Genomic DNA, 13,265 nt, shown 5'->3' with positions numbered 1-13,265 from the left:
CTACATTATGTGAATCACTACATTTCAAAAGTACTTTACTGACTGTAAAGCGCTTTGGGATGTCCTGAGGTTGTGAAAGGTGCTATCCAAATGCAATTTGTCCTTTATTTCTTTAATTACACGCTCCTGCTAGTGGTGGCACTGATGAACTCCACTGGCGGGAAGGTATAATTACAATGTGACAAGTTTACATCAGCAGTTTTCATTATAAATATAGGCAAAGGAATTCATAATTTAAAAAAGTTGATAGATGGGGTGCACAGTAGTAAGATTTTTAATATATTATTAGTTGATGTCTCATGGTATTGCACATGGCAAGCCAGAGAATATGGTTTGTCTCTTACCTAGCTTCTGTCTTTGTGTAGTTGTTTCTTTCTCTCCTCCTCTGGTTCTGTCTGTCTCTATATTGTTTTCTATTTCTACTTCTCTCCCTTTAACTTTTTTTTTTGGTCTTTCTTTTTTTTCCTTTCAGGTGGGATGTGATGGATGATATGAGCTCATTGATTTAGGGTGGAGTCTTGGGGAAAATGTGCCCACAGTGCCTCCCTTCTCATCCTCTCCTCAATCACTTGTGTTTCTCCAACCCCCTCACTCACATTGTGTCCCCTACAACTACGCCTTCCATTCCCCATTCCCCTTCATATCACACTCTACCCTTACCTCTTCCCCTCACTCCCATCATTACAATTACCTCCTCCCTTTATCCTCCCCTCACCCTTGCTATCACTCACTTTGCCTTTAACTCTCCATCCGTTACCCCCACTCCCACTCACTTCAACCCAGGGCAGGTGGTGAAATACCAAAGGCCACCTCACTTCCTCCCATCCCTCTCCTACTGTAACCTTATCAGTTTCCCTCAAGAAGGCTATGTTTGCTTTCAAAATGACACTTATTTCCAAAAAATAAAATAGAGAAATTGCCTTGCATTGTTCCACGGAAGCTCAGTGTAAACTCGAGGAACAGCACCTCATCTTCTGATTAGGCACTTTACAGCCTTCCGGACTCTATATCGAGTTCAACAATTTCAGATCAAAACCTCGGCCCCTATTACATTTTTATATTTTTTATCCACACTTTTGGTTTGTGACTTTTCCTTTTTTTCCTCTCTCTCCCACATGGCAGCTGTCTCTCACTCTGCCAGCGCATTTCACACTTCATCTAGAGCCATTGTTTGTTTCTTTATCTGTCCTATTACTATCTCGTCTCACCTTGAATATCTCTTAATGTCTCTTCTTTCATCCCCTCCCCCATTTCCCAGCCCCCAAACTGCCTTTTAATCTGTTTCATTTCCTGCCTTTCTCAGTTCTGTAGAAGGGTTTTGACCCAAAATGTTCACTCTGTTTCTCTCTCCACAGATGTTGCCTGGTCTGCTGAGTTTTTCCAGCGTTTTCTGTTGTTATTTCGGATTTCCAGCATCCGCAGTATTTTGCTATCGTAGAGAAATTGCCTGTCTGGCATTCTATTTTCTTTCTTTCTGCCTCTCGCTCTCTCATAGGCATTCAAAATGATAATCTGTCTCACAGGTGTGAGTTATTAGCATTGACCTTTTCTAACTGCCAACAAAACACTGGTGAGATAATTAGCTAACTTCAAAATTCAATGTGGGTTTTTTTTTAATTGCATGAAGAAAGACACACTGCTTCTGCCCCTCACTCTCTTCTCTCCCTCATCCAGCCCCCATCTTTCACTTTTTAAAGTTTATAGAAAACAAAAGAAAGGCTACAAGTGCGTCATCAGAACTCTGTCATTTTGTCTCTCTGATACACATATGCACACGGCCCATTAAAAAAAAATATGAATTTTACCTTAGAAAATGTCTTGAAATTTGTTGTTAAGCTTTGCTATGAAATTTCAATTTCAATTTTTTTTGAGCAGCAACTGCTACATGCTAAAGAAACATTCCTCAGTATAGCTGACTGATCAGCACTGATACATCCTGGTAAATAGATACACTGCTCATGTTCACACAACACATTCTAAATTCAGCATAAATGTCACAGCTCTGGGCAAAATTATCATTCCAAGCCCAGACTTTTGGGCCTTTAAATAAAAACTGAATACATTCAACTGCTCGGGAGAGGAAATAAGATGTTTTCCACAATTCATAACAAATATTTTAATGAAATTATTATTAAAAAAGGCATAAGAATTATATCAATTTTAGAAAAGTAACAATAAGCCATAACAGTGAAAGTGAATTAAATTTCACATGAAGTAATGCCTAATGTTATATCAGCAATAGTTAAACCCTGATAAATGCTGCTCTTGCTAAAAGCATACAGTCGTCGTAAGTTGTTACTAGTTACTATGCTCATTTAAGAATCAGAGCCCAATGTTTACAATGGAATTTAAAAACTGTATTAAAAATGTAGTGTGTCTTAGCTAAAAACAGTAACTACAAAAGAAAATGATTAAGTTCCTGTATCAAGCTTGGAATAGAGATATTTATTACTTTGAAATTTTCATGTTAGATTAGATTATTCTTAAACAACATTTTCACCAGAAATAAATGAAATTCATAAAACATAGCTGCTGTTTCTAGATATTAGATTAAATTTGTTAATTTATGAGAAAAAACGATGGTCAACAGTAACAGTATGCTTTGTCTTCCAGTATTTTATTGTAATCTCTACTGAGACAAAGCATTACTTTGTGATACAGTTATAAATCAATATGCTAAATTATGGTTTCACACAGAGAAATATACTAATAGTGTCATGATCCAATTGCTGTTCTGAAATAGTTACTTCTTTAGAAATCCTATCTACCTTCTCTTCTTAAGAAGAGTTAGCATGTGTCATCACTTCACTGATGTAGTAGTGCTGGTGCAATGGCCTCAGAAGGCAGATGAGAGCAGGGATTGCATGCATCTTGGCAACATCAGCTTTTCTACATCTAATTTTATACTGGGGAGAAGCAAGCTGGAACGCTGTATGCTTCCAGAAGAAATCAGTCTCCAAATAAGAGTTACCAGAACACATTCTCACAAAAATAACCTTTTAACTTTCACCCTTTGAAAAAAAAAATGAAGTAGTATTTATTTTTGTTAACTTTGAAAGTTCTTTTCACTAATACATTTAGAATGTGGCTACAAATATTATGTTTCCATGGTAATATTTCTATACTCTCTCTGAATATCTTTTTCTGGATGTAATTTATTAAAAGATAATTGTCTTCTGTAGGAGGATGATAAAATGGAATGACATTTGCTTCCTAATTAGTTTCCAGCAGAGTAGCATTCCTCTTACCCTGCCAAGACTGCCATTTTCAATATGGGTGAGCAGAATAAAATGGAGCTGTTCGTTCCCATCCATAAGCATCCTGACGCTATTTCATGGGCTGCCCAATGGGACAATTACAGGTGCAACAGACCCACCAGTGCATCTATCAATCCAGCTGTGTTAGAGAAACTCTAACAAGAAATAAAGTGCTTATTGTTTTTAAATTCCTCCACAGGAATGAGGGCATAGCGTATCCTGATTTAAAAATAAAATTGAATTATAATAGTTTCTTTAAATATGTGTCCACATCATACAGACAAATGTGTGGCTCACAGGATTGAAGGGCATAGTGTTTAAGAAATAGTTGGATTGACGCCAATCAAAAGTGAGGTCTTTGTTATGCTGCCGTACACACTGTTGAGAGAAGCTAAATGTGCAGATGTGTCTACTGTTCACACAAAATCTGTATTTGAACTTCGCCACTTACTAGTGTACCAACTTATTTTAGAATATTTTTTCCCCCAGAAAAAGTCACTAATGTTGGCGGCACCTTGTTTACTGCCAAATTATTGTTTGGTCATGATCAAACATTTTGCCAGATTTAGTCCATGTCACTGAGAAACAATTGCTGATGTTACTTGCAGAGAGAGACTGTGCACAAATAATATCTTTCAAGCCTCAAGTACAATAAATGTACAATAATACATAGAAGCTGCAATATTTCCCAGCTGGTAAAATAAAGGCAGATGCCATTATTTGTTTAAAGATGTAATACATAAGGAAATCCCAATACACATGAACAGCTTAAAAATGATAAGAAATCACTATGGGTTGAATTCTTCATGATGGTAGCGGTCGCGATTGGTGGTGGGTCGGGCGGGAAAGTTGACTTTTTTTGACAGCGGGTCAGGAACCCACTGTCAACTTGCTCCCACGCGCCTTTCCCACAGGCGCATCGGTCAGCGTGGAGCCGACCCGACCCGACCTGCAGTGGTGGGGGACCCAATTGAAATCATTATGAGGTACTTTACAGGCACTTAAGAGCCTTTTTCCCCCTACTTTTTAAATTTCCCTGCATGGTCATGGGATTCACACAGCTCGGGAACCACATTGGTCAACCTGAGGCGTGAGTTCCGTGGCCATTGCTCCAGCTGATTACTTGACAGCATGGAAAACAACCAAAATAAAAACATGTTGATTACACCAGCTAACAGATAGATGGAGATTCTGTTCTACTTGAAAAACTACTGGTAAATGTTAATTTTTTCCATTGACCATTCTCAGCTGTTGCCTTCCAACTCAACAGTAATTGCAATGAATTGAGCTGTTCTATAAAAAAATGACATATACCATTTAAATACATTTTTGTGTTGTTTCTAGTCAGGTTCTTCTCACAGTATACTGTGATTGTCAGTTACATATTAAATCAAGTCATCAACCATAATAATTTAATTCTCATCACTCATTCCACTGGTTCAATTTGCTTTCAGTCCATGAATATGACTGATTTAATTTTTCAGTCTGAGACTTTAGGGTGAATTTCTCTGGAGGTTCTCTCACTGGTCCATTGTTAACTTCAACGGAAGAGCTGTAGAAATCCCAGAAACACATTGTAAGCACCACTTATACTGTTTGTCAGGGATTCCGCAGTTGTTCCGCTGAACTTGCATAACATTGTAAATCCACCCCTTTACAATTACAATTTAAATCTGCTTAATTTTATGTATTACCTATACACACACATCTTTTATTTGTACCAGTTACTGATACAAAAGTCTATAGATTTGTGACTAAAGCACCAATAACTTCACAATTAATGTACATTTTTAATTATGATATTGATTGTATTACTTAATGATAATTTTATTTAAATATTTAATTTTTTTCACTCATATAACTTATTATATGATTGTACAGTAAAAACTCAACACCCACTATGTTAGATTGAACTTAAAATTTTATGTGGCCAGGGTCCCTTTAAGGATCCCGGCTTAAAACGCATCATGAATGACGTCACCAGACCCGCTCCATCTAATTAGGCCAGGTAACGCACTGGGCAGGCTTAATAGGCCCCATTAAGGTAAGTTCATTCTGTACAGTGGGATGGAGCCAACAGCGGGGTCGCAACCCGCCACCGGCCGCACCGGACCCACCAAGGTAAGGAAAATTCTGGCCTTTATGTCTATATATTATAAAAGAATGACACACTCTCACACTCTGGAGTGTGTTACAAAGTAATAACATCTCAGATTTTAAATGATGTCAACAACCACTTAAGCTTTGCTTATCATCTCACTCCAAAATGTATTACTACCACTGCGCCTAGTGGGCTTTTCTATATATGTTAATAGACTATTAATTTTCAATTCATAAAATTCCCTATGTGAACTGTTGACTATGCTGAACTAATTGATTCTTTATCTATTTGAGAAATTTGTAATTTTAAACAGTAGACACCTCATGACTATAAATGGTCAACGGTTAACTCATTAAGCAAAGGTAGAGTCACATTTCAGACCCATTTCTGTTTCCTGGTTTGGTCAAGAATATGTAAGAGAATTGTTCACAGTCAATTATCAAAACTACTGAACCATTATAACATTTTAAACAATTTTTGCATTTGCAAACAAATCACCACACTTAAACATATTAAACAAATTACTAGTAGTTTTCTCTGGGGTAGGCCTTTGACTATAGAATTATCACAGGTTATTCTGCAGAATCATAGATTGATCACCTGTTATAAAGTGGTTCAATTTCAATTTGGTAAATTGCGTCCATTATTTTAATGAAGGAGGATGTTCAAGATTCAAATGAATAAAAATTACTATTCCACAAGTAATGTACTTAGTCCATTCGAATTTTGTATTTTAATGTCTGCCTTGGTCATTAGGTTGACAGGTTCATTACCCCTTCCTATTTCAAACAAAATAATCAATCCAAAATTATTATACAATGTCAAGGTATAATTATTATTTTTTATTGTTCCCATTCTAAATAAATTAATAGCACAATTGCATATTACATATCTTATGTTGGAGGAAAATAAAACAAGTCCTGATCATATGTTCCCCTGTCCAGAAAAATCTAAGAAATGGCAATTTTACTTCACAATTTATGACCTTGAGAAAATTGCAGTTCGACACAGTTTTAAAATGTGTTTTTCCTGAGGAAACAATTGTTATAGGGAACCAAAAAAGCAACCAACTACAAAGCACCCATAATAACGATCCTTTAATGTTTCTCGAGCAGCTAACCAGTCATCAAGTCATTTAATCATCTTAAGTGTCAAAAGGTTTATTAATCCAGCTATAAGATAGCTCAATGATAATTCCAATCTATCCACAAGACCCTCCATTTGTGTTCATCATGAATGTGCTCAGTATAAACTCCACATTTACACAATTAGCTCTGATTTTAGAAAACAGGATACATTAAAATGCCAATTCAGTGAAGACTGACAAATTTAAGGAACCTTATGAGAAAATCTGTATATTATAAACACAGCATTTCAAATTACTATATAAAATAAAAGACATTCTTTGTACCACAGTGGTAATCAGGTAATGATTCGCAATGTATTTATTCATCTCGATTGATTGAGATGGAGCTTAGCAAACTTATGTAAAATTATTTGCATTAATGATTTCAATTTTCCATAAGCCTAGAATATTGCTATATAACCCCCAAAATTTAATCTGTTCTTTTAAATTAATAAGAATATCAATTTAAAAAGCCTATCCATGTAATTATTGAATGCTGTAGATAATTAACTGAAACAAATCTTAAGCAGTCATAGAAATGTAATCTGCTACCAATATTTGCCTTGAAGAAGGACAATGGAATTCTCCTGGTATCTTGGTCAATATTTATCCCTCAACCAACATCACTTAAAAAACAGATTATTTGGTCATTTAGCTCATTGTTGTTTGTTGGACCCTACTCTGCACAAATTGGCTGTCACACTTCCCTACATTACAACAGTGAATACACTTCAAAAGTACTTCAAGCATTTTGGGGCATCCTGTGGTCATGAAAGGCATCATATAAAAGTCAAGATTTTTCTTTTCTTTATGTATTTTAAGATAGCCCTTTGAAGCCTGCTGTGAGGAAACAGTCCTAAGGTGAAGTTTTCAACAACCTGAACTCTGGGACAACAGGAAGAGCTAATGCTAAGAATCATAGGTACTTCAAGATAGCACTGAGACAAAGAATGTTTCACAACCAGAACTGGTAGACCTATGTTGTGAACTTAGAGACAGAGCATGCTTCAAGTGACTCAGAAAAATGCCACTTTTATCTGACATTGTTCAGTTATTTTGTTAATGAAAGCCAAGAAATTATAGTGACTCACGAGCCAAGAATCATGTGTTAGTTTTTGTTTTGTAATTAAAATTGGTTTATTATGTATTCCTTGACAGATGTCTGTTTAAGGTGATTGACACCTAAAAAGTGAACCTTTGCACTACATGTATCACCTAGGTTGACTAAAATGGTATGGGATTTGTAATACCCAAAAAAGGGGGGGGGTTGCGTAGAAAAGAGGAAAAAAATTCTACAGCAGACAGAATCAGAGATGTTCCGCTGAATAAAAAGTCTCCAAGAAAGAGAGCATGCAGATCAGAGAAGCTTGGGTAGGTTGAGAGAAAAGTTCAGAAGACCATGCAGATATAGGCAAATGATTTATGTGTCACTTGTATATAGGAGAAGTTTTCCTTAGAATAGAGCATAGTGCCAACAGAAGTATCCCAGGGGAAGCAAGTCATCCAACTCTACTACTCTGACCCAGAAGGACAATAAGTTGAACAAACTGGTAGACTTGTTATTCAAAGTTCTTAACTTGTCAACCATGCAATGAGTCCAATCATCAACAACAACATCAACTTGTATTTATATAGTGCCTTTAACGTAGTAAACGTCCAAGGCGCTTCACAGAAGTATTAAAAAGACAAAAAATTGACACGGAGCCACATAAGGAGAAATTAGGGCAGGTGACCAAAAGCTGGTCAAAGAGGTAGATTTTAAGGAGCGTCTTAAAGGAGGAAAGAGATGTAGAGAGGTTATGGGAGGAAGATCCAGAGCTTAGGGCCTAGGCAGCCGAAGGCACAGCCACCGATGGTTACCAATCATAAATTATCTTTGCTGACTATATGTCAATCTGTGACATTGAACTTAATATCGGGCCAGGTTTTGCAGTAAAAATAATGGTGAGGTTATGTGCAAATCGAGCAGCAACTTCCAGTGACTTTACATACGTAGTTAAACACAGAAATCCTGAAGTTGCTGTCCAAGATGCCCTGCTCCTCCAAAAGCTTCCCGAAAAGAGCTTCTTGCCGTCTGACTCACCAGTCAAATACATTTGAAAGGTGTGAAGTTGCTGTACTTACCTCATACATATGGTACTTACCTCATAGAAAGTCTATGGGCAACTGCAAGTCTAACGAACAGTGACAGAGCAATAACTTGTATTCAATAAACCCCAGTTGATATTGTGATGCACCTAATCTGCCTTTGTAACTAAGTTTATTAATTGCATCAGTTAATTATATCTTCTTAAGTATCTCACAAACCTTTAATGCTTAGTATTGAAATGCTGCTAATTGTGCTATCATGTGTTAATAAAGAAATGTCAGTTTATGATTTAGTTGTCTGAATGCTATGATGATTTGGCAAGAAGAGGTTAACTTATTCACTCTGTAGTGCACTAATCCTATGAACTGCAGTTGGTTGCGTAAAAGTTAATATAATTTGGACTGGTTAATGTAAGTCAGTTCAAGCAAGTTTAATTTAGGCACCTAATAATCCCCTAGACATGATGGTATTTCCCTAGACGGTTCTTTGAGGAAGTGAGGTAAAGGGTCATGGATTCATCTGGTCTTTTTTTTGATGTAACATACTCTGTAATGTTTGTGGCTTCACTGACCACAACTTTCACATCCTTGCATCATCATCACAAGATATTGGGCCAGATTTTGCAGTAAAAATAAGAGTGAGGCTAACAGCGCTCACCGTTATTAAAGTGTAAATCGGACAGCAACTTCTGGCGACTGCACATGTGCAGTTAAATGCATAAATCAGGAAGTTGTTGTCTTTTCTTTCTGTCTCTTTTTTTCTCTGTCTGTTAATCCAATCTTTCTTTCCCTCTCTTTATTTTGCTTTCTGTACCCGATTTGACATTGAATTCAATATTCTAACTGACACCTCCTGGCTCAAACTCTGCGCTGCACATTAACAATTCTTCAATCTGATTGGTTAAGGGGACACACAGTTGCTTTCCCTGTTCACACAGGTCCAAGATGCTCTGTTGAGAGTGCTGTGCTTTTTCGAAAGTTAGCCGACAGGAACTTACAGTGCAAAAGCCCACAGAAAGTCTAAGGGCAAGTGCAAGTGTAATGAATGGCAATGTTCCCCTAATTTTGGGGGGGGGGGGGGGTTGCACGGCCCCTTTAAGGGGTTGTGCGACCCATTCACAGTTTTGTGCATCCGCGAAATTTAACATTGGAGAAACTGGTCCTGGGCTACATGGGACGCACAGAGAGGGAACGCTGACGAACGGCCCCACTGACCATAAAATGTGGCCCATTAATTATAGACAGAAACAAAAGTAGCCCCAACTTCTCACTTAGTAACGGTTTCATGCAGGAGGAGGCCGTCAATCCATCTCAGCCATGTTGTACAGTAAAAAAAAACCTTGAATAAAAGAGCAATTTAATTATATATTTATGGTCAGTATTGAGTAACTATGAATCTGTTGGACTGAGAACGCACCACCAGAATCTCGTGACATTCACACGAACACTGAGAATTTGAATTGGTTTTTAAAATCTGGAAATAAAAGCTGCAGTGAAAGTAAAAGTGACTATGGATTGTGGTTAAAACCCAACTGGTTCACTAATGCCTCAAAGGGAAGGAAACCTGCTGTTGTTCCCTGCTCTGTGACTCCAGTCCTACAACATGGTTAACTCTCAGCTGCCCTCTGACATGGCCGAGCGAGCCACACCTTCTCAGGGCAAATAGAGACGGGCAGTGTCTTGCCCGCTACGCCCACATCTCAAGAATTAATTAATGAAAACTGAACTCAAAAAGAACCTAAAGAATATTCTAGACAACAGATTGGGCTGGATTTTGCTGTGAAAATAACCGTGAGGCTAAATTCCCGATTGAAACGCCCCCTCGCCCCTTTAACTTGCTGAGTTCCACATGTCTTGGGCCTGGTTTTTTTGAAGAGTCGTATACAAGGGCAGTGCTTTTTCTGTGAGTTTGAGAGAGGGAAGGGTTGGGGTACTCAGGGGATATGTATTTTAAAGGTTTAAGTGTCGGTGCTCATCACTGTGAAAGGCGTGGGCAGGTTGAAGTGCTGATCTATGACAAATGGGGGGTGAAGGCGAACTTCTATCCAAAGCCCCTCTCGCCAAATGAAGTTCACACCACGGCGTTCACAGTTCATGCAAGGAAATGAAAAGTTGTTACTCTGAGCATTCACCTTAAACTAGCCCCAGCCCCGCTCTGCTCACACCGACAGCCGCTGGGCAATGTCCCGAGTGACGCTCCCTGGGCGAACACATGACACAATGCACCTGTTGGCGTGTGTGCGCTGCCAGCCCGGATCGCTTACAGTCCAACACCGGGCAGCACATTCCTCGCATACACCACACTCGCCCCACTCAAAATAGGCACAGCCGCTCTGGAATGGAGCTGATCTGTGAATCGTTCTTCGCTTGGGAAAGCCCGGTGTCCGAGGAAATCCAGTTTGTGTAAGAGTTAGTTTGAGTTAGTCTTGACAGCTCTGCTTTTGGAAAGCTCGATATTCCACAGATGTTATCATCAACCACTCGTTAGCACTTCGAACTTAATCTATTTATTTATTTATTTTTTATCTACCTTTTATTAAATCAGTTACGTGACAAACTTCAGACTGGTGTTAATGCGTTACTACGGTGCTCGGATAGTTATGGAATGTCGCTAAAATAATCTCTCAGAAACCAAGTCCCGGGGAATGCATGTGTTTTTAAATACTCTTCAACAAACGCACTTTAAAGTTCACAACATAGAATGATCACAACTAAATGGGAATTGCAGTCCTTTTTGTCAAAACATCAACATCGTTGCAATGTAACATCAAGTGACATTGCACATAAATTGCATTTCTGGTGTAGGGGAAAGTTCGTGAAGCGAATAAAAACCAAAAACTGGCCCAGTATCGAACACTTTTCTCTTTCTTTTCGCGCGATGTGGCGATTTACATGATAACTACATTACTGTTTATGCACACAGCCCGGGAATCTACGTTTTGTGACCGCAGAGAAATCCCGACTTGAAGCCCTATATAGGTCACGCTTCGTGCTGTTAATACAGTCGAGATATTTCGTATGTTGATACTCACAGTTCTGAGGAACTGAATTTCATCTTCCCCTTCGCCCCCTTCAGCCATGGTTCTTGGAGAGCCGGCCCCGCTCACACGCTGGACCCTTCGTCCCTCTACTGCCAGCAAGCTGCTCGGCTCCCAGTATTAGCATAGACCGATCCATACCTCCATATAGGGGAGCCTGGGCACGCCGAATCCAATGACTGTCAATCAGCCCTCACTGTCACTGCATCTGCCCTTCCATGGGAAATTCCGAGAGCAGCAAAACACTTGTCTTTGTGCTGACTTTTTCTCATTAAGGGGGAAGTTGTCGGTGACCCAAATATAATCTTCCATCCGTTCGCTTAATTAACTTGGCAGGAAATGCAACACTTGAATTTGCGCAGCCCTTTGTCGCTATTTATGATCTACTCGGTGCAGGGGACACTTGGCTTGTGATAGTGAATGGCTATCAAAGACGATAACTCTAATTGCCCCTTTCTCCCGTGTAAGTGATTTATCCAACACAAAGTCAGGCGCAATTACACCCAGGTTGTGTATTGGTAGGAGATTGTTGTTTGCCACTTGGACAATAACGCTGCATTCATATTACACTTAGATTGCGGCTCTGCGTCCCAGTTTAAGTCTGCACTTATAGGAATGAACCGCAGAGAGGCTCCAAAAGTTGCGGCATTACATCTGTTAGAAAATAATATTCGGTTTCTCAGCAAATAACAACAACAACAACTTGTATTTATATAGTGCATTTAACGTAGTAAAACGTCCCAAGGCGCTTCACAGGAGTGCTATAAGAAAAAAATTGACACAGAGCCATATAAGGAGAAATTAAGGCAGGTGACCAAAAGCTTGGTCAAAGAGGTAGGTTTTAAGGAGCATCTTAAAGGACGAAAGAGAGACAGAGTTTAGGGAGGGAATTCCACGCCTTAGACAACAGAAGGCATGGCCATCAATGGTTGAGCGATTATAATCAGGGATACTCAAGAGGGCAGAATTAGAGGAGCGCAGATATCTGGCGGGGGGTTGTGGGGCTGTATGAGATTACAGCGATAGGCAGGGGTGAGGCCATGGAGGGATTTGAAAACAAGGATGAGAATTTCGAAATCGAGGTGCTAAAATGGGTGCTATCTTGATGGACATGCTTAAGTAGTGATGGTGTGGTGCTAATATAGATGAGGCAGAATTCATAGTAATAACTGCTATAGACTTGGATCTATATATCCTATACCTCCAAAGTAAGGTGCTTGATTTGGCTTTATTGACTATTTCTCCAATAATTGCTATCTTCATATATGAAGAACTTTTGGTGCTTGCGGAGTTGATGGGGGGTCTTTGAGGGGGGATCAGTGCCAGTACTGTGAAGTTTTCCTTCATTATGCCCCTACTGTGCAATAATCCCAGAAAAGCTTCCCTTACAGTCTACATTTAATTCAAAATTACTTAATTCAAGTTTCTAAATTCCTATTTTGTTATGTTTATATTCAAATTATTGGCTAGTTGAATAATTTTGTGGCAAAAACAACTGAATTATCAGAAGAAAACTGTATCACACCAATGTGAATTGGCCTTTTTTGTGATTTTGTTTTTGCTCATCAAGGTGAGGAGTATTTGTGATGGGTAATGGACCTCTTTGCATTTCAGGCACCCAGTACCAACAAGATGTACTCCCAGATCAGAAGTAG

The 13,265-nt window shown here is 38.8% G+C and overlaps 1 protein-coding gene across 8 annotated transcripts in view; it reads right to left on the bottom strand.

The window, feature by feature from the left end:
* LOC147109494 (ryanodine receptor 3-like) overlaps positions 1 to 11,721 on the bottom strand; it is a 506,629-nt gene extending 494,908 nt beyond the window's left edge. For 5 of the 8 annotated variants that reach the window (XM_086003490.1, XM_086003491.1, XM_086003492.1 and 2 more), the window contains exon 1: positions 11,605 to 11,721. In XM_086003490.1, coding sequence (XP_085859616.1) covers positions 11,605 to 11,652 — 48 coding nt within the window. In that variant the 5' untranslated portion in view covers positions 11,653 to 11,721. The remainder of the gene's footprint in view (positions 1 to 11,604) is intronic. The other 3 variants (XM_086003493.1, XM_086003495.1, XM_086003496.1) reach the window with 1 other exon arrangement.
* Between the last annotated feature and the right edge of the window lie 1,544 nt (positions 11,722 to 13,265).

The sequence above is a fragment of the Somniosus microcephalus genome, chromosome 12 (genome assembly GCF_052327205.1).
Source record: "Somniosus microcephalus isolate GS21.2 chromosome 12, FLI_Smic_1.0, whole genome shotgun sequence".
NCBI lineage: Eukaryota > Metazoa > Chordata > Chondrichthyes > Squaliformes > Somniosidae > Somniosus > Somniosus microcephalus.
Note: the sequence above shows the minus strand (reverse complement) of the source record. Positions and strands in the feature narration are given on the sequence as shown.